General features: G+C 37.7%; 1 protein-coding gene across 4 annotated transcripts in view; it reads left to right on the top strand.

The window, feature by feature from the left end:
* EMCN (endomucin) overlaps window positions 1–25,724 on the top strand; it is a 46,642-nt gene that overhangs the window by 3,700 nt on the left and 17,218 nt on the right. For all 4 annotated transcript variants that reach the window (XM_026698282.2, XM_026698281.2, XM_026698280.2 and 1 more), the window contains exons 2-6: window positions 9,361–9,393; window positions 15,129–15,164; window positions 17,733–17,774; window positions 22,265–22,342; window positions 25,015–25,083. In XM_026698282.2, the coding sequence (XP_026554067.1) occupies window positions 9,361–9,393; window positions 15,129–15,164; window positions 17,733–17,774; window positions 22,265–22,342; window positions 25,015–25,083 (258 nt within the window). The remainder of the gene's footprint in view (window positions 1–9,360; window positions 9,394–15,128; window positions 15,165–17,732; window positions 17,775–22,264; window positions 22,343–25,014; window positions 25,084–25,724) is intronic.

The following is a 25,724-nucleotide window of genomic DNA, read 5'->3' as shown; positions in this document are numbered from 1 at the left end:
TCTTTTAGCAATTTATTAAGGGACAGCTTTTCAAGGGCCACAAGGATATCTTCCTCCTATCTTTTGAAGTCCTTAAAAAAAAAAATCATAAAACTGCCCAGAATTTCATCCCACCCAATGCAAGCATTTCTTGAGGGAGATTTGTGTCTGCGTTAATTACATGTATTACTGTGTCATTAGATTATAAATGGATACTATCTCACAAGACTCCCTTATTTTGTGGCTGCCAAAACATCTTAATACTAGATTCCTGAAAACAGTTTCAGCAGTAAATTTTTTTAATGGTTAGTTTTGGAAAAGACATAAAATAAGTTTGAACATATTTGTTCTTCCTTTCAGGGGCATTCATGGGTTGAATGGAGGACATGTCTATGAGATATTTGTCTCACTCCCTTTTTACATGCATCAGTGGATATTAAAAAGGGGCAGGACTGTGATCATATGATCATAACTACCATATTTTAGCCCTTCCCCCAACATCTATCTCAAATTTCCCAGAATCTCAGGAGAAAAATCCTCTACCACAAAGAGCTTACTGTCTTTCCCTCAGAGATCTTTCTTTCTTTCTTTCTTTCTTTCTTTCTTTCTTTCTTTCTTTCTTTCTTTCTTTCTTTCTTTCTTTCTTTCATTTTAACCCTTGACAGTAAATTTTTATCACTCCCATGCAAACATAGCATCTGCAATCCCTCAATCAGCACAGATGCTTTCCCTTTAATTCCCAGCTCCTTAATTCTAATAAAATTTTAACTTCTTAAATGTTATTCATAGTATCAATCCCCAGAAGTCCTCTTTTGGACTACCTAGCTGAAATGTTAATACTTGAACAATGTTGAAGACCAAGTATAGTTATTTTAATATTTTCTACAATGACCAAAGAAGCATAATAGGAAATACCAATCAAATTCTCACTCATTCACTGATTTTTAGTCATAAGATCCCAGCTGTAGTTTTAGAAATTATTCTTGCATTATGTCAGATATTGATTATAGACAGCAGTATCTACACAGCATTGTCAAAACCTATACAGCATTGTCATGACCAACATTATAACCCCTTTGCACACTTCTGTGCCATCATTGTATGTATAAAGAGGGGAGGATACTGAACATGCTTTTGTGACTATTTTGCAGATTTGATGCTCCCTGGTAGATGACCATGATCATAAAGGATAGGACTTGTCAAATTATAGGATACACTCATGGTGATACTTAGGAAGTAAATTGTCAGTACTTGATAAATAATAGGAGAAATGTACTTTCGGACTTATTAGATTCTGTTAATGCAGCCTTACAATAAAGTAATATTAGCTCATCTGCTCATGTTTCCTGTTTGGTCTATAGGTTAAAACAGATTGGGATTGGAAAGCATAATGCCTCATTCCTTTTTCACTTAGTGATCTTTTTAGCCATTGCACTTTCTATCTATAAGTGGAAATCAGCTGAATAACATTTTAATAGATTTTTAAAAATCTCTCGGGAGCTGATGAAAAGCCAATTTCTCTCTGGAGCACTCCCCTTCCTTTGACACTCCAGCGTCCTAATGGGTAGGCACTAGCAAGTGTGGAGGCCTTATTCATCTGATCTTTGAAGGGCTGAGATAAAGATTCACATTGTGAATTTGCTTTCACTTCCTGCTCATTTTAAATTGTTTTCTTTATTAATTAAATGTCCCTCACACAAAAATAAAAAAAAATGTGCAGTGCATTGTAAGAGTGACATTAAAGGGTGAGGGGTGCAAAATGGCAACTCTTGGGAATATAAAAGTTATCCATTTATTTGGATGCTGTTTAATAAATAAATAATCTCTATTATCTTCCAGTAAGTCTGTGAAAGCCTCTTGCTTAGCTTGTCCAGATGAAAAAAAGAAAGGGAGCTGCTTTCTACAGTAGTTGCATTGAAGAATGTATTTCAATAGTGATCTGCAATTCTTTCTTCCCACAGCTATTCAAATCAGGAGCTATATATCATTATTTGCATATCTTGTCTTGGGTAAATATGATTAGAACAGGTTAGCTTATAAATGAAGGATCACTAGGGAATTGCAGGGAGATACACACACGCATGTGTATACACACACACACACACACACATGCATATATGCACGCACACTAAACATAGAGAAAGAAAAAAGAATGGAAAGACTTGCTAGACTGATGTCAGCCTTCCTGAGTAAATCAGACAGGAAACATGACGAGATGAGCTAATTCTACTTTATTGTAAAGCTACATGAACAGAACTTTGCAAGTCTGGGTATAAACTTCCTGCTGCCACTTTTAACCTTCTGATCAGTTAGGATGGGTCCTTTCTACATTTCTTCCTCTGACCAGTAACTCATTGTGGCTCCCCACTCCCTCATCTGTTTACAAGGCAACATCTCTTCTCCTACACATCCATCTTCTACACATTCCTTAATATAAGATTTGCAAATAGCATCATTTAAAAGGCTCATTTAATAAGAAAGATAGCTGATCCAGTCATCTTCTGGTGTTCAAACCCATGGAAAACTGCTGCCCAGTGTTCTCCTTGTGAGAAACTCCTACCAGGAGCACATGGAAGTGACTTCCTGTCTTCTCCTTATCCCTGGAGAGGTTCCAAAGAACTGGTCTACTCACTAGTTCCTTGGTCTTTGGAGAGGGTGTCTCCACTTTCACAAAGGCATCTGCAGTTTGCTATATCTCCCCTGGAAACCTCAAAATTATATGATTGCTTTAGAAGACTAAATAGGAGTTGAGCTCAGCTTGAGGAAAACTACCATTTAACTTGTCCAAGCTTCAGCAGTTATTCAGCCAAAACTGGTTGACCCTAGAAATCTGAGTAAAGACTGTTCCTTGAATTGGAGACCTGGATATTCCATGACTCTTACATAAGTTGTTAAATATCCCTGCAACAGTGCAATAACACAGTGCAGTAACACTGCCAAGAAACTGTAGGAGTTTATCTAAATTTAAGAGCCTTTTTATCTATTACTTTAAGCCAAAACCAAGATAATTCTCCAAGTAGTTCAACCATCCTCAAGGTACTCCTCTAGATATTTAGGGTGAAATTTTAATCATTCCTGGCTTTCTTGTCCATACATTTATACTAGTTGTAATAGATCAATATCACAACATTAACACATTAAGGTTCCCATACCTTGCAAAGCTGAAGGTACAGGTGAACAGGTGAGATGGAAAGCCAGCCTCACTTTTGGACTGGTCAAGAATTGGACTGAACTTGGATTGAATTCAAAGTGGGTTATAAATATTTGAGCAAAGAAGTTTGTATTTTCAAACTTCGTCTTCTTTTCAAGTGCATATTTATTCATATACATTATGTCCACAGCTATTAAAATTTATTGCAGCAAGCTTACTTCTTATTTGGATAAGATATACTCACATTAAAGCTACTTTAAAAATAAATCCAGTTCTTGAGACATACTGCTCGTAATCCAAAGTGCTCACACAATTATCCTAATCTCATTTGTGTTGACCTAATATTTTTCATAAATTAGAGATGAGAGTGACCTTAACAACTTAAGTAAATTATCTGGCTATTTCCCACAGCTCTGTACAGACTAGGTTTTAATTTAAGTATCTTACTTAAATAACCAGTATTTTTGCTGGTCATTTTTTCCCTCCAAGCTTAACTAGTAAGTGCCTGTATACTTTTGGTGATATGTAATTTGAATGAGAACTTTTACAAAATGTCACTTTCCCTGCCTAAATAATTGACTTGGTCTTGATACTCCTTATATATTTTCTCCTTCCTGACTTATAATTTGCTGATTTTTATAGAAAGGGTTGGAGTCTAATACATGAAAATGAATGATTTTGCCATTCTTGAAAACAAGTCCCATTAGTTAGTACTCAAATTTTGAGAATGTCTTTAGCAACAATTCATTTTAATAACTATGACAAAAGGACTGCAATATATAGCACCGTTACTTTCTCTTTCCCCATCTGGAAACCAAAGTATCTACCATGAACAAGAGAAGAGGCAGATAGTCACTTTCCTTCCATTCAGAGATAGGTAGCCTGTCTAAACTATTTTTTATCCCTAAAACTGGATTAATGTTAAAAATAAATAAAAAGAACTCTCCCCTCCCATTTTCCAACTCCTTATCCAGTAAAAAGCTTAAATGTCTTCCAGAAGATTCCCCACTAGCTATAGAAAGCCTGCTGGATAGCTAGTTCACAGGTGCCTTCCACTTATACAAAAAGAGAACAGTGTCAAAGAATAGGAGGAGGAGAAATGAAGAAGGAGAAGGAGAAAAGAAGATTATTATCATTCAAGTATTTTTAGGAATGATAACCTTTCAGAACATAACACTATAATCTGATGCACCTTGGTTATCGGCCACTTAATCTTTTCATGTGTTTAGGAAAGGACTCTCTTGGATGTTATTCATGGTGGAATCACATCCAGGGTAGAAGCAAAGATTAACACTCTTTCTGTAAAGCTGCATGTGGGAATCTAATGCTGCTCAGTGATTCGAACATAATTATTTTCTTCCAGGAACATGTCAGGAACAAAGCAGCTTAGGTGTGGCATCATCAGCATATAAAAGATAACAGGAAACTCTAAAAATAATTGCATTGTGGGAGCATTTGCAGTGACCCTCTTCAGGCAGTACACAGCTTAATCACATTCTTTTGGTAGAAGTTAGATGTTAAGGTCAAGCTAGTTACATAGTAAAGTGAGACTGAATAATACGAAAACAACCCCATACCTCATTTGTCATACAGAAGAGCAGTTTTTCTCTACCTGGAATGATAAATACTGTTTTGATTTTTCTCATCTATGCAAGGACTGGCTGATACAGTACTTGCCAAATTTCTAAATGTTGTGAGGTACACATGATGGAAATGTTTGGGAGTGCATAGGCTACCTTTGACGCAGAGGGACTATATGAAATGGATGAAGCCAAGTTTGAGTTCTGAGTAAATGACTTTGATCAAGCATTGCCTCTCAGCCCATTCTATTGTACACGATTCTTGTGCGGATGAAATGATAGGAGAAGCATCTGGAGAAAGGGCAGACTATATATGCAGTAATTCATGAATAGGCAAATGATGCTAGTTTTTCTAGCTGAAAGAACTAATGGAGAGGAGGAAAGAAGGAGAGAGGTAGGAATAATCCAGAGTTAGCAGGGACTTTGGAGGTCTTCTAGTCCAACCCCTGCTTAAGCAGGAAACCCTATACCATTTCAAACAGGTGGTTTCCAGTCTTTTCTTTAAAAACATCCAATGATGAAGCACCCATGACTTTTGAAGGCAAGCTGTTCCACTAGCTAATTGTTCTCACTTTTAGGACATTTCTCCTTAATTCCAGGTTGCTTCTCTCCTTGATTAGTTTCCATCCATTGCTTCTTGTCCTGCCTTTAGGTGGTTCGAATAATAGATTGTCCCCCTCTTCTTTGTGGCAGCCCCTTAGATATTGTAACACTGCTAGAAGGACCCCTAGTCCTTCTTTTCATTAAATTAGATATACCCAATTCCTGCAACCATTCTTCATATATTTTAGACTTCAGTCCCCTAATTATCTTTGTTGCTCTTCTCTGTACTTTTTCTAGAGTCTTAACATTCTTTTTATTTTGTGGTGACCAAAACTGGATGCAGTATTCCAAGTGTGGTCTTACCAAGGCATTATTAAAAGTGGAGCTAACACTTCAAAAATATACAGTTCTTGCGCCATGAGTTCTCTCTCCAGTTGACCAATAGGAGAGTAGAAAATCGGGATTCAGAAAGGGTCACATTCTTCAGCTCTTGGAGTAAAGATTGCTCCTGCTCTGCAAAAAAAAAAAAACATGAAAATGCATTTCCAATCCATGTTTTCATTAGATGTTTGCATTCATCTTTGCAAAAAGATCTGGGAGATGGTGCGGAGTCCTCTTATTTCTGCTAAATAGCCTCAACTAGCTACATTGCAGAAGGATGATGTGGTGGCATATTTGTAAGCAAGCATTTTTCACAATAGCTCTAATCATGGTTTTAGGTTACATTTTAGAGCTATTATATGTACATAGGGAACAAAGTAATAGCTCACTTGAGAACAGAGGCTCAGAAGCAGGTAAATCTGGAACTTAATCTGTGCTGATTGAATACACAGAAGAAATCTACTTGAGCTCAGCTGTTCATAAAGAGATTATGAGAATGGCTAGAAATTTGAGTGGGTAAGTCAAGATTGGGTTTGTTGGTTTAGTGACCTTTCTCTAAAATAGTTCCTCAGCAAGAATTTACTTGAGCAACATCTTACTTGAACCCTGGTGTTGTTTAGGCATATAAGAGCAGAGCAAAGCCAGTAGAAAATGACTAGTTAACCTTGTTACTCAAACACTCCCCTCCATTGTTCTGATTTCAGATCAACCGAGCAAGGGCCTGCACAGAGATACAGTGTTGGTAACTCAAGTGGCTTCCCTGCCTCCATGCCCTAGTGCAGGGTGTTCTGACCTAGGCTTCCCAAGATCATGAAGCAGACTCCTTGTCCCGATAAAACCCCTTTTCTTTAGGTTAAAGTGAATTCTTCTTCAGCAAATTTCCAGCAAACAGTCTTTCATGAGATTTCACAACTACAGGCCTTTGTCAAGCTTGGAGAGTTGCCAGGCCGATATCTTCCAAATGCCCCACTGTAGCAGCAATTACTTGGCAAGAAGTCAGGAACAGATCTTCACTCTAATGAATTGAACTAATTGTCTCCTGCAAACACCACTCCCCTTTTGCTCCTCTTCATTCCCTAGGGGAGGAGCCATTCACTGTCCACCTTTACTCCTGTGTTGACCCTTGTTCCTTAACTGTTCCCTTCTTCTGGCAGCTCTGTGCATGCGCACACTGGGAAGAGGCTCCAGCTGTTCTTCTGCCCTGCTGATCTCTGACTCCAAAGGCAGATGATAACTGTCAGATGGCCCTGTCCCCATCTCTGCCTCTGACCCAGAGCACTCATCAGAGCCTTCCCCAGACTCCAGGACTGCCCCATGTTCCTACCCATCCTCCTCACTGTCCAAGTCTGCCACCAGCTCTGCTGGCTGTTGGTGGGCCACACACCAGGATGTCAAACTCATGTCATCACGGTAGCATCATGTGACATATCGAGATGTTTTCCCCCTTCACTAAACCAGGCATGGGTGTGGCCAGCGCATGACGCATCTGTCCCATGGCCCCAGAGTTTGACAGCCCTGCCCTAGGGCATCCCTCTCTGGTTGAATAAACAACCAGGCTTTTAGCACAAAGCACACATCATGAGAATCTATAGGACAACATGCAAGAATCTACAGAGATGAATAAATGAGATGAACTTTAGAAACTAGAGAACTCCTGTGCACTTGAGTGTGAACCCAGTCTGATTTAGCTCACAGTAAATGTGCATAAGATTGCTGCACAGATTAGTTAATCAGAGTGATTAATCATCTAAAGCTTGAATTGCAAATTGGAATTGCCTCTCAATTTATTGACAATAAACAAAGACTCTGGGATGAGAAACACTTAAAGGGCCTTCCATCACAGCAGGCACTCAACTTGGCTGCTTAAATCCCATTAATTCCACTTGCTTCTACACCCATCCAACATCTATTCTGCTAGCAGCAAAACATTTCTATAGGGGCATAATCATTTCTGCCTGTTCTGGATTCTTAAGCAACTCCTTTGGTGTCATAATACACATTTTGAAGTAAAAATTGCAATTTACATGGTACTAAAATTTTCTGATCTTTCTTAACTGCCAATAGACTTTTCTTGTGCCTGAGTTCTCTACTATAATTTGCTTTTCTCATGATGATATCTGCCATATAATTAAGCCTTTCACTGAAGATTGACCCAGTCAAGATGTCAAGCACAGGGCCATTTAAATATATTTACTGGGGGGAAAATGCTAAACTCAAAAATATATCCCAGCTGGTTGCAGTTGTACAATCATGTTACTTAGGGATGCAGGGTTAACAATAAATACCTACTTATAAAACATCCCTTTTTCTTATTACTATTTTAAAAGTATTGCCTTTACAATGGGCAAACAAATTATTCCTCTTCTTGGAAATTGAAATCTTTCTACTGTTAGTATAATAGGTTTAGCTCAAACCAAAAGAATTCATATGATTTTTCTCATACAGAGAGAGGGAGGGGGGAGGGAGGGAGGGAGAGAAATGGCCACAAGTACAGCTCAGTTCCTGGTGATTACCTGAACACAAGCTTGCAATTTTCTTGGCAAGACTGTAGAGGTGTTTTGACATTGCTTTGTTCTGAGATGTTTATTTGGACTTTCAAGTCTAGTCTATATCCCTGAATTTCCTAGTATTAACTAGGTTAAACTCTCATTAATGTCAAACAAGAGAGGCACTTGAAGACATGTTTCCTTCACTTTTTAGAGATCTGTAAAAAGGGGGGGGGATATATATCAGCTTCTCATGATACCGCTCCATGAAGCTATTTTGAAGCACTAAGTTTTAATGAAACAGAATGGCAGAACATTTGACAGATAAATTGAAATGCTTCACACAGCTCATAGTAACTGTGCAATTATAAAGAGATGTAATCCACCTGGCTAATTTTAAAAGCAATTGAACAAATATATGAAGAGTTGATGTCATATTAGGATCAGGATTCATCAAGATCAAAGGCAGGCAGGTTGTTTGGTTGGTAAAAGGGGAAATTAAGTTAGTAATTATTTCAGCTGTTGTATTAATGAAATAAATGACTAGGCATGTTTCTTGTTTTTCTACATTATGTTCTATATCAGTGGTGGCTAACCTTTTTGGGCTCCTGTGCCAAAAATTGTGCATGCACTTGCATGCTCGCACTCACGTGCCAGCACCCAGAAGGCAATGCGCCCCCCCATGCCCCCTATGCATGCGCATGCAACCCCCACCCCCACCCATTCATCCTGCCAAGCCGTTACCTGCACTAAGCCTCCCAGCTGATTTGTGGCTGCTTTGAGGCCTTTTTCGGCCTCCCAAAGGCTTGAGGAAGGCTTCTGCAGGCTTCTGCAGGCTTTGCAGGCTGAAAACTAGCCCTGTTTCGTCACTTCCGGTATTTTTGGAAAAACAGGAAGTAATGAAATGGGCCTAGTTTTCAGCCTGCAGAAGCCTTCCTCAAGCCTTCGGGAGGCCAAAAAAGGCCTCAAACCAGCCAAAAATCAGCTGGGAGGTGCGTGCATGCGCAGTGAGGTAAGTTTGCCTGCAGCTTGCGTGCCAGCACAAATAGCTCTGCATGCCACCTGTGGCATGCGTGCCATAGGTTCTCCATCATGGTTCTATATCTTTAAAAGAATTACTGACTATTTAGATGCAGCTCAGCAGAATGTTTGTTTTTATCCTGTGTCTTCTACTTAATTTCAAACTAGGTATCTAACAGAATTGGTTCAAACTTATGGGGGTGTTTTGTATCTTTTACAGTTACCGTATCCAATAATAGTCAAGGAACTACTGGTAAGCAAAAACATGTAAACATATCATGAAAATAATGGTATCAATTAAGATATGTTCGTATTATTTTTATTTGTGAGAGTTACTTATAGTTATTATAACCTATAATAAGACAGTTACTCTCCCTCTATAAAACTGGGAAAGAGGAGAAGCAGTTTTTATGTGAATCTAATTACCACAAGATGATTTAATAACTGAAGCTGTGGAGCATCAAAACATCAGCAAAGAACATCTAGACCAGGGCTGTCAAACTCCCGGCCGGATGCATCACACATTGGCTATGGCCATGCCAAGTTTAGCGGAGGGGGAAAAAGTCCTGATACGTCATGTGAGGACGCCATGATGACGTGAGTTTGACACCCCTGATCTAGACTACAACAAGAATTTGAAATCTGTAAAGTAATCCTATTAATCTAAATAACAAAATGGAGTAGATCCTTGCATCTGTAGCTATAATTTTCTGTAATATTTAATAGAGATAGATAGTACTTTAATTGAATCTCAAAAAGCATAGGACAGCTAATTGAAGAACAACAACTATTATTGATATCCCTTATCAATGCAGCTATCCCACATGCCTGTATAGCTAATTGGGGCATTACTTTCCACTAGGATGTAATTACATTTACATGTAAGTGCTGGGATTCCATTGATAATTAATATTTCTGCATGGCTGAGAGTTTGTCCATAACCATGTGCAAATTTTCCAACAAAGCCCTTTCAGGACCTTGGAGAGCACATTCCAAAAGCTACACCTAAAAGGCAGACTCAGCACCTATCTGAGGATTTTCAAAGATTGGCAAAGCCAATAAATCCTTTTTAGCTCCACCCCTTAAACCTAAAGAACCTCTAACCCTTTCCTAAGCATTAAACTCATGCATAGCTGGTCAGTCATGGGAGAATCATAAGGATATAAATTATCTTCAAGCCGAAAAGGCAAAAAAAGGCCTGAGGAGGGCTTCCCCAGAATTGACATTATCATGCATTTATTATATGAAAAGTTCTTTACACTTTTGCTAAATCTCTGCTGCTGTTGAGATGACATCTAGCAGTTATCCTATGACAACTATTTCACTGTACAGTTATGACACTATTAATCTCTCACATTTAGCTCTCCCTGTATAATACCCACTCTAGCTACTTCCTTATATAATGTCTATCTATAATGCATAGGATTTTAACTATGCTGAGTGGACAACATGGAATTTATAGTCCAGATTCCAGTTTCCATGCTCTCCATCCAGCATAGTTAAAATCCAGTGCATTGGAGAGCACCAAATTGGAATGCACCAAATTGGGGGAATTACCTCATTCCAATTAATTCCAAATGATCCTTATGAATTTAAATGGGTAGTCATGAAAATGTTTTACATTACAAAAGGTAAATAAGGTTATGAATTGATTTTGTTAATTGACACCTATTTTGCTGCAACATTAGTTTATGCTTCAGTATTTTTTTAAATTTTAAATATTTTAACTTAAAACCATACAATACAAAGCAGATTATATACCTAAATGACTTGACAAGCATATTCTATCAGTGTGTGTGTGTATATTATATATAGATTTTTAAAATTGTTAGAAAATAGTTCAATAGAAGGTAATACAGCAAATATAGAATATTGCTATGTTAGGCAAATTGGTTTGTAAATTACATTGTCACAAAATACAGATGTCACGAAATCAATTATTGTTAATTTGGGGTGTTTTGGTGAACCAGATGGAGCACTATGGTCATAGTAATCTGGAGAATGTAATATGCCTCCAATTTCCTTCTAGACTTACTATATACCTGTCCTACTCCTATATATAGTATATATACACCATATGTGTATGTATGTATGTATGTATGTATACACACACACACCATGCAGGTCTAGGTGTGTTCGGGTCTTTTCCCGTGTAAGATTAAGAGTATCTTGGTGATGTTTTGGCAAGGTCCCACTTGCCATCCTCAGGCTGGTGCTTTCGGGTTCATGCCAGTGCAAGCAGTGTGTGAGCGGAGCTGCCGTCTCTCTATAAATATTGGTGGTGGGGGCTGGTGTGCTGGACTAGTTGGCTGTGCTGCTGCCTCCTGATTGGTTGATGGAGTTGATGTTGGTATAATGGGCTGTGTGATGGCCTTGTGAGTTTTGTTGTGGAGATATCCTGGATCTTGTGCTGCAATATCCTGGGTCGTTTGTTTTGTAGTGATTTTTTTTCCATTAGCCTCTTGTGTTTTAATGGCTTGGGTAATGGGTTGTGTGATGGGGTTGCGAGTTCTTTTGTTGTGGTATCCTGGGTCCTGCATTGTAATCTCCTGGGTCATTTGTGTTTTGATCTCCAGCCCTACACAGAATCCATCACCTCATACATACAAAACTCCTTCCACTTCATAGAAACAATAAAGAAAGAAAACCTACAACACAGTGACCTACTCGTGAGCTTTGATGTCATATCCCTCTTCACCCAAGTACCCATCAAAGAAGCCTTGACAGCCATCCAAAACAAATACAACCCCCCAAACACATCCTAGATCTGACCAACTACTGCCTAACCAATACATACTTCATCCACAATGGACAAAGATACAAACAGATAGAAGGAGCACCCATGGGATCACCCCTCTCACCCGTCATCACTAACCTATACATGGAACACTTTGAAACCAATGCTCTAGACAAAGCCAAACACAAACCCAAACTCTGGCTCAGATATGTAGATGACACTTTCATAATTTGGCCATACAGGAAAGAAAAACTAGACAACTTCCTCACACATCTTAACAACCTACACCCCAAAATACAATTCACCATGGAAACAGAAACCAACAACCAACTTCCCTTCCTGCATGTCCTAATTTACAAAAAAACCAATGGCTCCCTAGGACACACCATCTACCGGAAAAAAAACACACACCAACCGCTACCTAAATGCACAATCCCATCACCACCCTGCACAGATCAACTCCGTAGCCAAGACCCTCATCTCCAGAACCAAATGCCTAGCTGACAAAGACCACCTGAGAACAGAACTACACACCCTCACTAACGTATTAATTTCCAACAGATTCCAAAGAAACACTATCACCAATCTAATCTGAAAAGAGATACCCCCAAAAAACCAAGACACAGAACAAGACAATGGTATCGCACTCCTCCCCTACATCAAAGGCACCACAGACAAAATCGGCAAAATTCTCCACAAACACAATATCAAGACAGCCTTCGGCACTGACCAAAAAATAGCCAACACCCTAAGAAACCCCAAAGACAAGTTCCAACTAGAAAACCAAGGAGTTTATGAAATACCATGCAACAATCGCCCAGCCACATACATTGGACAAACCAACAGGAGAATAAATGCACGCATCGCAAAACACAAGAACGCAGTCAGAAGAGAAGAAAATTCCTTCTCCCTCTTCCAGCACCTTAAAGCCACAGGACATAAAATTAATTTCAAAGGAACCAAATTAATATCCAACACTGAACACTCCAGCAAGAGAATAATCAGGGAAGCCATCGAGATAGAGAAACACCCCCATAACATGAATAGACAGGATGATACCTCCCACCTACCAGACATCTGGAAGCTAGCCCTCACCAACAAATGAGTCCCAGCCACGAAAACCAATACCAGACCCAAAAGAACATGGGACACCACCGCCAATCCCCCTCATCAGACACAGGCCCAAGCCGATCCTATAAACGAAGGACAACCACCATCCAGCAAACAGACCACAGCTGCTTTGCCAGCTGTCACGCCCGCCAACCCCAAAACCAAACAAGCTGACACACGCCAAGAACACAAACCCAGACCACAAACTCGAAGCCAGACTAAAACCCAGAATGCTACATCACAGCCATCCGCTCAGGATATCACATCAGAAAACTTAGGAAATTATATCACAAGAACTCACGAAGTTGCAACACAGCAAATGACCCAGGATATCACAGCACAAGACCAAGGATACCACAGCAATAAGTCTTACAAGGTCATCACACAACCCATTACCCAAGCCGTTACTACACAGGAGGCTAATGGAAAAGAGATCAAAACACAAACACAGGACCCAGGATACCACAACAAAAGAACTTGCAGGCCCATCACACAACCCATTACCCAAGCCATTAAAACACAAGAGGCTAATGGAAAAAAAATCACTACAAAACAAACGACCCAGGATATTGCAGCACAAGATCCAAGATATCTCCACAACAAAACTCACAAGGCCATCACACAGCCCATTATACCAACATCAACTCCATCAACCAATCAGGAGGCAGCAGCACAGCCAACTAGTCCAGCACACCAGCCCCCACCACCAATATTTATAGAGAGACGGCAGCTCCGCTCACACACTGCTTGCACTGGCACGAACTCGAAAGCACCAGCCTGAGGATGGCAAGTGGGACCTTGCCAAAACGTCACCAAGATACTCTTAATCTTACACGGGAAACTTACATGTATGGCATTCAGCTTTGTTTGGGTATTTTCCGACGTCATTGTAGTTGTGCTTTTAAAGTTGTAGTGACATTTCAGCAGAATCTCATCTGCCATCACCAGGCTTCTGTATTGTGTTCGTCTGTCAGTCAGACTTTCACAGCCATTTCTGTTTTAAATTTGGGGCTAGCCTGCTGCTGTGCCAGAATGGTTTTTTCTTCATCCTGATTGGCTGGGAGTCTTGGTCTGTGTTTATTGGTCTTGGAGTTTGCTGTGTTCTGCTTGATTGGTGTTTCTAATATCAAGACTCCCAGCCAATCAGGATGAAGAAAAAAACATTCTGGCACAGCAGTAGGCTAGTCCCAAATTTAAAACTTCCTCAATAGTCCAACACATGAAAGCCACAGGTCATAGCATCGACTTCAATGGCACCAAAACCCTAGCCACTATAGAAAACCCCAGGTACAGAATTATCAGAGAAGCCATTGAGATTGAAAAAAGACCTGAAAGCATGAATAGAAGAGATGATTCCACCAGACTGTCAATTATTTGGAAGCCTGCACTCACAAACAAAAAAATATCCACACCACAAACCAGGCAAACATCTGGGCACAAACAGATCCCCCCTGATACCTCCAGCTCAAACACACCCCAACCAGGCACCCAGATAAAACCTAGCTTCCTAATAAATGATAGCCATCCATTTATTCGGAGCCAAGCTGCACTTAAAGCCTCCAATACAGGAAACACAATGTTGCCAGCCAATCAAGACAAAAAAAAAAAAGGCACAAAACAGACAGAAGATATTAGAAACACCAATCAAGCAGAACAGAGACTCAAGCATGGAAGGTTTCTAGTAATGGATCGATATTGGGTAATTAAGGTGATTTCTTTAGTTTGATCAGAAACTATAGAATTTAATCTAATTTATTTAGATGCACATATTTGATTCCAATCATGTATTTGTTTGTATAATTCATTAAATTCATTTGCTTCTCATCATGTAATTTGAGGCAGTTTAAGGTATTCCTATATTTATACCATATTATTGTTCTTAGAAAACTCTGTTATCTTTACTGAAGTCTGCATGTAGCAATAGTGTTGTTTTCCTGAAATTCTACATGTTATTATTATTTGTTGAAATGATATCATAGTTTGGAATCTGAATATAACTATGGTATATTGCTATTATTAAGGAAGTCAGTCAGTTAATACTAAAAAAGGCATGCTAAATTTTAAACTATTTATTCAACTTGATTGGTAGTTTAAAACTATATTATAAAATTGTAATCTTTAATATGCTTTCTATTCTATAGGGTCTCCCATGATAAATGTCACTTCAGCAGCAAAAAGTAAGTTCTTGAATGAAAAACTGCTTGAAATTCTACATTTAACTATTCACATTGCACAAGTGAAAATATTAAAAAGGTTTTATCAGTGTCTTAATCCACCACTGATTGTAATAAAGGCTCCTTTATTATATTTCTATAAAATTCTGTTATTGGATACTGTTTCAAGTATAAATTGATAATCTGGTCAAAACCCAGACAGGCAATCATTTGCTGTGAGAGAAAGCATCTTTTAAAAATTAATATTGTTTAGTTGAGTTGAGTTTAGTTTCATTTTGTTTTGTTTATTGTCATTGCACCTTGTACAACAAAATCAAACACCATCTTCAGTGCACATGACCATGAAAATAAATACAAACACATATTCTTCACGCTCTACACATTGAACCGAATACCCCCGACACTGCACCTACACTGCACTATACAGCAGAATTCAAAAGAGCTACTGCCCTGGGATAGAAGCTGTTTTTCACCCTATTTGTCCCTGTTTTTATTATTCTGTACCATCTGCCAGATGGTAATAGTTCAAAAAAAGGGTTCCCGGGATGAGATGGATCTTTGAGAGTGTTTTGAACTTTCTTAAGGCAGCGGGAACTATAAAGCTCTTCCAAAGAGGGGAGAGGGCAACCAATTATCTTCTGGGCAAAGAGGTTAACCCTCTGGAGTGCTATCCTATCTGCCACTGTGCAATTGGCAAACCATACAGAGGTGCAGTAAGTTAAGATATTCTCTATGGTGCAGCAGTAGAAGGTCACCAGCAGGTTTTCATTCAGTTGTTGTTTTCTGAGAAGTCTCAGGTAGTATAATCTCTGCTGGTCAGGTCAGGTCCTCTTTTATGGTAACACCCAGAAACTTAAAACTGGCCATTTGCTCCATTTGGTCTCCATTAATAAGCAAGGGCTGGATGTCTGATCTGTTCCTTCTATTGTCCATTATAAGCTCCTTGGTCTTATTGGTGTTGAGAACCATGTTATTGTCTCCACACCAAGAAAGCAACCAGTCCACCTCATCTCAGTAGGCAGACTCATCCCCCCAGAGATGAGTCCCACCACTGTTGTATCATCTGCAAATTTAGCAATAGTATTACTAGCATGAGTGGGAATGCAGTCATGCACATGTTCTGTGGCAATGATGTTATGAGAATGATTAGACCCCAAATTTATTGTTAATTATTCCCCTTTATGCAAAGATCGGATCACAGCTAAAATCCTTAAACTCTGCTCTTCCACAGTCTTTTACTTTGGGCATGTGGACCATGTTTTTATAGAATAGAATAACAGAGTTGGAAGGGTCCTTGGAGGTCTTCTAGTTCAATCCCCTGCTTAGGCAGGAAATCATAGCTGTCTCCAAAAAGAGCAAAAACATAATTTGGACATGATAACTTACATTCTTTAGATTCTCTGATGTAGGGATGCAAGAATAAATGGGATTTATGATACTAGACACATATTTTATATTTGTTTTCTTGACCTCATTTAATAGAGGACACCTATGTCTATAAGGCATTTTTATAATAAATCCACATAGTTAATGGGTGCCCTCATGGAATAAAGGAAAAGGAAGTACAATAGTACTTCCCTTTTCCTTTAACCCTGAAATAAGGAGAAACTTTCTGACAGTGAGAACAATCAACCAATGGAACAGAAGTTGCCCTCGGAAGTTGTGGGAGCATCATCACTTGAGACTTTCAAGAAGAGATTGGAACTGCCATTTGCCAGAAATGATGTAGGGTCTCCTGCTTGGGCAGGGGGTTGGACTAGATGACCTACAAGGTCCCTTCCAACTCTGATTATCTGTTATCTGTAGTAGGCTGAAGGTGGTGTGAGGAGAAAGTCAAGATGGCTCCAGCACCTGATCAAAGCCCCGATGTTTTTATATACAGCACAAGGACATTTCAATTTTTTGAAAATTGAATTCCTGCAGACATCTCTGCTAGAGTTGGAATAAGATCCATCTGGTTAAAATGGGCAAATGGAAAGGCAGGATGTCTTTCAGAAAGAAGAAACAGATGAAGTAAACTCTGTGTGTATCTGTTCATAATCAGGCACTCAAAGCATGTGACAAGCAATTTTTAGAGACATTTCTCAGAAAAACTCATTGGATTCAGTGAATTACTAGGTTGATGCCTAATTTTTATTAACTTCCATCTGGAATTTTACCATGCAGGGGAACTGGGGATAAGCAGTGGGAATATGAACTGTCTAGAGTACTCCTACCCCACTCCTTTGCTCAGAACTGCAGCCTCCTAAGGCTGTTTTGCACTAAAGAGAACAGTAATTCAAAGGAGCAATAAAAGTATCCACGTTTGAAGGAAAGGAAATAATTTGTTCTGCAGCAGAGCAAAAAGAGTGCATATTAAAATAATGAAGCTAGAGAAGTTTCATGTATTGATACAACAGCACAAAAAGGCACTGTCAGAACTGTAAGATGGAAGCCCAGAATAGTAAATTTAAAACTTGCTTTCAAGCATGCTTAATTTAAAATAATATATTGCCTTTTTCAAAAAAATATAATCATTTTATCAAAAAACCATTAAACTTATTGTGCATTTTCTGTTTTACCCTTCCAAAGATGCCACTTCAATGAGCACAATTGCAACTGCTACCAATAAAGGTAATGCCTTAGCTTTATGAATTATTTACTATACTTCTAATATTTTATTTCTGTCTTAATTCATATCTAAACATTTTCTGGACAGTATGGTACAGCAGAGACCTACTTAAAAAAGAAACTTCTGTTGTTGAGTTACAAATAAGTTAGAATAGCATGCTATAAATTAACACCCAAGCCCTATGCACCATATCACACTCATGTCAAAAGCACTGAGGCACTTCCAGGTTGAAAGGATTAGCTGGTGGCATCACCATTGTCCAGGTGATGCCCATTTGGGGGCTCCTTTCATGTCCCCAGCAGATGGGAACTCACCCAATCCCACAGCAGTACTCAGATCTCAAACACAGGATTGCTAATTTCCAACCCAACATCCTAACCACATGCCTTTAGTCCCATGCATGATTCCTCAAAATTAATTTTGATTTTGTGAATTGGATTTATTCTTTGCAAAACATCCAGTGGGAGGATACATAACTTTTTGGACTGAGAATTCCATTTCTCCTTCAAGTGGCAGATTGAGCACTTGATAAAATACCAAAAGAAAAAATAAATTTACATTGATTTAACCCATAAATGCAATTAAATTCAGTTAATATGATTACTTCTACAAATATAATAATTTTTCCCTTGTATCAATTACATTATCTTGGGAAGTGCTCTGGGGGACAGAGACAGTGATAAATAGCCCTATACTGCTATTTTTATTTTTATTTATTTATTTGATTTGTCAATTGCTTACAAGATAGTAGGCATAAGTAGTAATTCATACATAGTTATGAATACATGAAATGGGTACATATAAGAAAAATAAAAGAAACAATAGGACAGGGACGGTAGACATGTTGGTGCGCTTATGCACACCCCCTACAGACTTCTTAGGAAAGGGGTGAGGTCAATAGTAGACAGTCTAAGGTTAAAGTTTTTGGAGTTTGGGGAAGAAACCACAGAGTCAGGCAGAGTATTCCAGACATTGACCACTCTGTTGCTGAAGTCGTATTTCCTGCAATCAAGTTTGGTGTGGTTAACCTTAAGTTTGTATCTATTGTGTGCTCTTGTGTTGTTATGGTTGAAGCTGAAGTATTCATTGACAGGTAAGTCATTGCAATGTGTGATTTTATATACCATACTTAGATCAGACCGAAGACAGCATAATTCAAGGTTTTCTAGGTCTAGAATCTCAAGTCTGGTGGCATAAGGTATTCTACAATGAGTAGAGGAGTGGAGAACTCTTCTTGTGAAATATTTCTGGACTTTCTCAACTGTGCTAATAGCAGATATGTAATGTAGGTTCCAGGCTGATGAGCTGTATTCGAGTATTGGTCTAGCAAATGTTTTGCATGCTCTAGTTAGTAGTGTGATATTACCAGAGAAAAAGCTATGTAGGATTAGGTTAACAACTCTTAAAGCCTTTTTGGCTATGTAATTACAGTGGGCTCTAGCATTTAGATCATTAGAGATGAGTATTCCAAGATCCTTTACAGAGCTTGGATCATCAACAAGGTCTTGACTATTCAGTTTGTATTTTATTTTCTGATATATATATATATTGCTAATATGTAAGACAGAGCATTTATTTGTTGAGATTTGAAGTTGCCATTTGTTTGACCATTCTGATACATAGTCAAGATCTTTTCGAAGGGTAGCACTATTGTCTGTGGTATTGAACAGCTTTACATCATCAGCAAAGAGAACACAGTTGCTCTTAATATGATCACAGAGGTCATTTATGTAGAGTATGAAGAGAGTTGGTCCTAGAACATTGCCTTGGGGGACACCACTATTGACAGGTACAGAATTTGATAGGACACTCCCAATTTTGACCATTTTTTGTCTGTTTGACAGGAATACTTCTATCCAGTTATGCAGGTGTCCAGAGATACCATAAGATTTTAGTTTTAGGAGTAGTTTGTCATGTACCACTGAATCAAAGGGTTTACAGAAGTCTATGTAGATTGTGTCTATTGTTTTGCCCTGATGTGTGTGGATGTGTGTGTGTGTGTGTGTGTGTGTGTGTCTGCAGATGAGATAGCAGACATAAACTGCTAGCAGTAATTGCTTGGTCATATATAATGCCAACATTATCAAAAAAATAAATGATTTGGTGCTAGAAGTATCAAAGAACTATCCTCATTATGCTAGATGGGGAAGAGAGAGAAAAATTTCCAGGAGCATTTATCCTTTTCTTAAATTGAGTTACAGGCAGCACCCTGTTTGTTTTTCCCCTTGGGATTCCTTGGGAGCCTCTGACAAGAATCTCATCTGATGGCACAAGATAATACAGTTTTATATTCATCTAAAGATGGATGTGTCTGTTTTGTTTTCCATAACATTTTCATTTTCAAGTACAACTTTTCTACTTTGGTCCATAAGGTGAGATCGCATCCAAAAATAATTGCTTTTGTTTGGTTTGTAAGTGCTTTTTAACTCTCTGAGAAACCTTTGTAGACTTCTCTTACATATCAAACCTTTATATGGAATCTACTAAACAATGGGAAGCTATTTTCTTAATGGATAATTTATTTTATTTTCTTTCTCAGGTGCACACTGTTCCATGCATTTGTCCCAATGTTTATAGCATTGTTTAAGTTGGGGTATTTATTTGGTTGTAATTGTAAAGAATAATAAAGTTACAATTCATGTATTACTTTGTGAAGTAAGAATTAGGTTGCATTTTTTTAAAAAAATAGATCAGATTATTTTTCTTCCATATTTCACTGTAACTGACAGGATAGAAATGAAATGCCATATTTATTAGCTATGATTGTTTTTGTACCACACTTTATGATATCATATTTCAGCATTTAACATAAAACAAAGTCAAAAACAAAAAAATACCAGGTATTATTTTAAAACTGCCAAAACCTGCACAATCAAAGCTCTGTTCACATATCTGGGGAATACATCCATTAAATGAAGAGGCTTGCACTGTAAATTAAGAAAATCCATGATATAGATGTCTAAGTGCCTTTTTAAAAAATGTGTGCTATCTTTTACTTAAATTTTAGAAAAGTTAATCATGTGTTTTTCTAAAGAAAGACATTCCATTATGGCTTTGAGGATGAAAAATAGTTTACTGAGAAACATTTCTATTTTGTAGTTCATCCTTTTCATTTAATTCTTATTTTCTTTATATCTATAATTTTCAAACTTTCTGGTGCTCAGGATCATTTCAAGGATCTCAGAAATATTAACTCAACCGATTCATAACATGGCAGAAAGTTCAAGTGAGCACAGAGCAATTACAGCTGAAAAATCATTAGCACCATCTTTTGTATTCCCTTGTTATTCTACATTTTCTGTTTTCTTCCTACAAGCCTTTTTGCAAAATCCAAAAGGAGTGATGAGGTTTTGGAAGACACCTAATATTATGAGAGAAGTCCATCAGTCCTTTAGACTGAGTTAGCTTAAGTTGTATTTTCCTTTTTTAAAAAAAACTGTTATAAAAAAAAAAAACAGGATAACAGTAATAGGGAAACTATGTTTGCAATTATTTCCTTTGAGTGCTATTTAGTCTTCTTAAAGTGATTCATTATGCATTCTTGCCTACAAGTGCAAAAGGATAATCCCTAGGAAATTCCTGATTCTAATGAAAGCAAACAGTTTTGCATTTATGAATATGATACAGCAATACTTGCTAATTCCTTTTTGCAATACAGTACTTCTGAAATGGAAAAAAGATAATAATACCATGATTCCAGATTTCTGCAGTGTTAGAGAAATTGGGACCTATTACATGGCCATTGACAGAGTAATTGACATAGGTTTGAAAGCTCTGACCGCAAAACATTTTGATGGGCAACTAAATCCACATTTTTATTAAAGTAAGCCAGTATGATGATGTTCACATGATTGGTTTGGACATGTTTTCAAGTATCCCTGGTAAGTATTTACCCTGATGTGCCATAAGTAGACAGCTGCTAAAAAGCAGGACAGCCAAATGCCTAGCTCTCTTCTTTTTGCAATATTAAAAAAGAGAGTTAAATACAGGGTTAATGATCTATTCTTTATTTATTCAACTTAATCTAAAATAAGTCCAGGCTGTTTGGAGTTAAATTTCTCATTCTAATGCTGTTGGGAGTCAATGGATGCATTCAACAAGCTAATTCCCTCCTTAGTCTACTTAAACATGCTGTGCATACACTACTTATGTGTTGGAGCCTGAAATATTTATTTTAGAGAGCCAAAATGAGGTCTCTAGTGGATTTTGCTAGGAGGTATTCTGGGCTAACAATAAAGATATGGTCTTATATGGATGGCACTCTGCTTAAATCAACCTCAGTTTTAAGATGTTGCTTGCCTTACAATGCTATTTGCCTAGAACACGGCTGTCAAACTTTTGGCGTCATGTTGTCATCATGTGATGTATCGTGACTTTTTCCCTCTTCGCTAAAATGGATGGGAATGACCAACAGTTGATGCATCTTGCCCCTGGACCCCGAGTTTAATACCCCTGGTCTAGAACATCCACTCATTGGCCTTCTTCATTACAGACCAAAGATCTCAGACTCCTCACATCCGGGCAAATGAAACAGACAGATTAGAAGATGTCACTGAAGGCAGACCTAAAAGTAAGTGAAGACTGATTTACATATCAATACATCTTTAAAAAAAACAACACCTGCAATATCATCTATATTAATACCCAGCTATTTAGTGGTTATCCCGATTTTTACAGTCCAGTCTTACAGCATTAAATCCAACACATGTAATATTTCTAGTTGCAGAAAGATGCTGTGGAGATGTCTTTTCCATACAAGAAATGATCCTTGCTCCAGAAATTTTAAAAAGTATGGGGAAAAAAATCACAAAACAAATGCATTCTATGAAGAATGATTTAACAGCATTTCTTTTTATTCGATTTATAATAGTTATTGCCTTGTTATATTTACAAAGAAAGCTCCATAGCTCTGATATAAGACCACTGTCCTTCTTCCCTTTACTGGGAAAATAATCTTAACGGGATAATTTATACATAAATAATCCACAAAATTTTACTTCATTGGGAAGATTTACCGCAAGATGAAGAAATATTCAAGAAGGTATTAGATTGTGCAGAAATGGATAGATTGACATTGAAAATTAAATAGAAAGAGGATGTAGAATATTATCAAACATAGAAATTATTTTACCAATGGTTGGGGAAAAGATTAAGAATGTAATCTTTATTGCTAAGCAAATTAAATACCCAGACAACATGATGTTTTTTAAGCACTAAGAAATGTATTTAATAGAAAATAAAATAAAATAAAAATGTTACTTCACTAGAGGAGACAATAAGCAAAATCTAAAGGTTAACATGTATGTTTATTTACAAACACATTCATCTATTTTTACAAATTATTATTTTTTAAATAAAAAAACTAAAAACAAATTATAAAATTATAGTAGCAGCTAAGCAGAAAATATGGGGGTGATATTGCAGGCATGCTAACTGGTCCTTGGTTCAACTAATCTAAGGGGAAGCTTTTCCAAATAAAAAGGGAAAAAATGTCCAGAAATTATTTATATTGCTGTAACTCGTCTCAAGATAGATACATTGATTATGGGATTGCAAAATGCTTTTAGATAGTTTTAATTTCTCTTTTAAGTTCTCATTCTGAAAACATATCACTGCATTATCTGTTTCAGTAAAAATGTTAAAAGGTCATTGTGATACCTACTAAAACCTTAAGCTGGGAAACTTATATATTTTGAACTTCACTTCCCATAGTTGTTAGCCAACATCAATGACAATCAATGTTCAACATTCTGAAGAACATCAATTCAAAGAAAGCAGCCTTAAATATTTCACAGGCACTTGGCCCCTTTGGGAGCATAGCAACTAATATTCAGATTCTGGCCAAAGTGATTGAATGTTATAGTGATTCAAGGTAGTAAGACAATTTAAAATGTTGGGACCATACCTGAATGTTGTGGCTCTGGGCTTGGATTCAGCTCCTGTGATTGATATGAGTTCAAGTGAGGAGGACATGGCAGAAAAATATGAGCCGGCATGGCTCAGTGATTGGACTGGTAACCAGGATGAGGAGATGGACGTGACAAAGGAAGACAGACCTGATGTATTAGAATTGTCAGGACCTTTGACCTCCTCTGGTTCCTTATCTGATCAACAGCTGGGAATGGCTGACAGGGAAGTTTTGAGAGAGTCTTCTAGTGGAGATGAGAACTTGGAAAATTTGTGGTTAAATGTAAGGAACAGAAGACGGTTGAGAAGGCAAAATCAGCTGGAATGAAGGAGGAGGGCGAGTCAGTAAATTAGCACGTTGCCTCAATGAGTATAAAAGGACACAGCTGGGCTGGTACAATTTGCCAGGAACAAAGTGACTTATTGAGTGAGGACGTTACAGCAAGAAGCTCTGAGACTTGAGATTTATTGCCAGGACTGGTTTGCCGTACAGAGTAAAGATTTATGCTGTGGATTGAGATTTCTGCCAGCCATTATCTTGTAAGACTTCTTTCTGTTTGATTTAATTGTGAAACAGGTGCTTTCTGTTTTGTTCATTTGAATTTTGAAGGGGAGTCATAACACCTGAATACCCATCCTGTATTTCCTTTCACAGTGAGCAAATGTTATTTGAAGGGGTAAGGAAGAATAGAATAGAATAGAATAGAATAGAATAGAATAGAATAGAATAGAATACTAGAATAGAATTGGCCAAGTGTGATTGGATTGGACTCACAAGGAATTTGTCTTGGTGTAAATACTTTCAGTATACATAAAGAAAAGGTACATTCGTTAAGATTCAAGAATCATAAGGTATAACACTTAATGATAGTCATAGGGTACAAAACGAGAACAATTAAAGGTGTGAGATAAGAAAAGTCAGTATATCTAAGCCTAATTTAGCATTCACTATACTTCTCTGTACATTTTTATTTTGCAAAGCATCTTTGCTATCACCAAGTCCATATTGATTTTATTCATTTTTATTTATTAAATTTACATGTTGAATCACCTATAAGGCAACTCTTTATATGGCTTCGTATGCTGCCATTATCATTATTATTTCTCGATTGTTTTCTTTTGTTCTGTTTTAGGATCTCATTAACTCATCCCAATCATAGCATTCTATTTTCTCCTCCCTCTCAATCTGTTTATTCTTCCTTCATTTATTTGTTTTGCTGGGACCCAAGGATGTTGAGAAAAGAGCTTTGATTTCCATATTTGAAAACTGATTAATCCTTTGACAAATATGTTTTGAGAGCAGCAGATAACACACTGTCATTTATCTTATCAAAGTAACAGCAGGCACAACCGCATCAACAACAAAGATTCCTGTGACTTCAGCATTGGGTCCAGCAATTTTAGGTGAGACTCTTTTTTTTCCTTAATCTCAATCACATCTCAAAAAGAGACCTATTAAACAATTATATGACTACCGCATTTGCCTCTTCTGTTTTAGCTTATTACAGTTTCAACTCCTTTCAATTGACTTGGGCACAGGTATTCTCATTGTTTTTCTTACTGTAGTCGATCAAAAGGGAAACTAGGATGGCTGCGGGAATTCTTCACAGAAAAATCATATTATTGTTATTGCGTTCTGCCTCCTGAAGGAGCTGAAAATAGTGCACATAAAAAGAACAACATGTAGGGAAAGCTAGCAGAAGGCTTTATTATAGCAGCAATACTTGTGGGAAATAATGGGAGCTATGGTCAAATATATCTGAAAGTACCAAGCTGGGGAAAACTTTATTAAAGTGGGTGTCAATATTTTTCAGAGAATAGTTGCTATCTTATGTGGTAGCCTGGCTGCCCCCACTCCTTTTTATTTTAAAAGTAAAGATTATCTTTCAGTAAGGCAAGGCCTGGAAGTTTCAGAGAAGTTCTCTTGAGGGATCAACTCCATCCTCTCGGTACATGGCTCTTAATTCAAGAATTGGTAACCTTTCTTCTACTGAGAGCCCTTTGAAATCACAATTTGATGGGGCAGACCTAAAAGGGGGGTTCTG

Source organism: Pseudonaja textilis, chromosome 6, assembly GCF_049901715.1.
Source record: "Pseudonaja textilis isolate UNSWEBS1 chromosome 6, rPseTex1.2, whole genome shotgun sequence".
Taxonomy (NCBI): domain Eukaryota; kingdom Metazoa; phylum Chordata; class Lepidosauria; order Squamata; family Elapidae; genus Pseudonaja; species Pseudonaja textilis.
The sequence above is the reverse complement of the archived record's forward strand: the minus strand, read 5'-3'. Positions and strand labels throughout refer to the sequence as shown.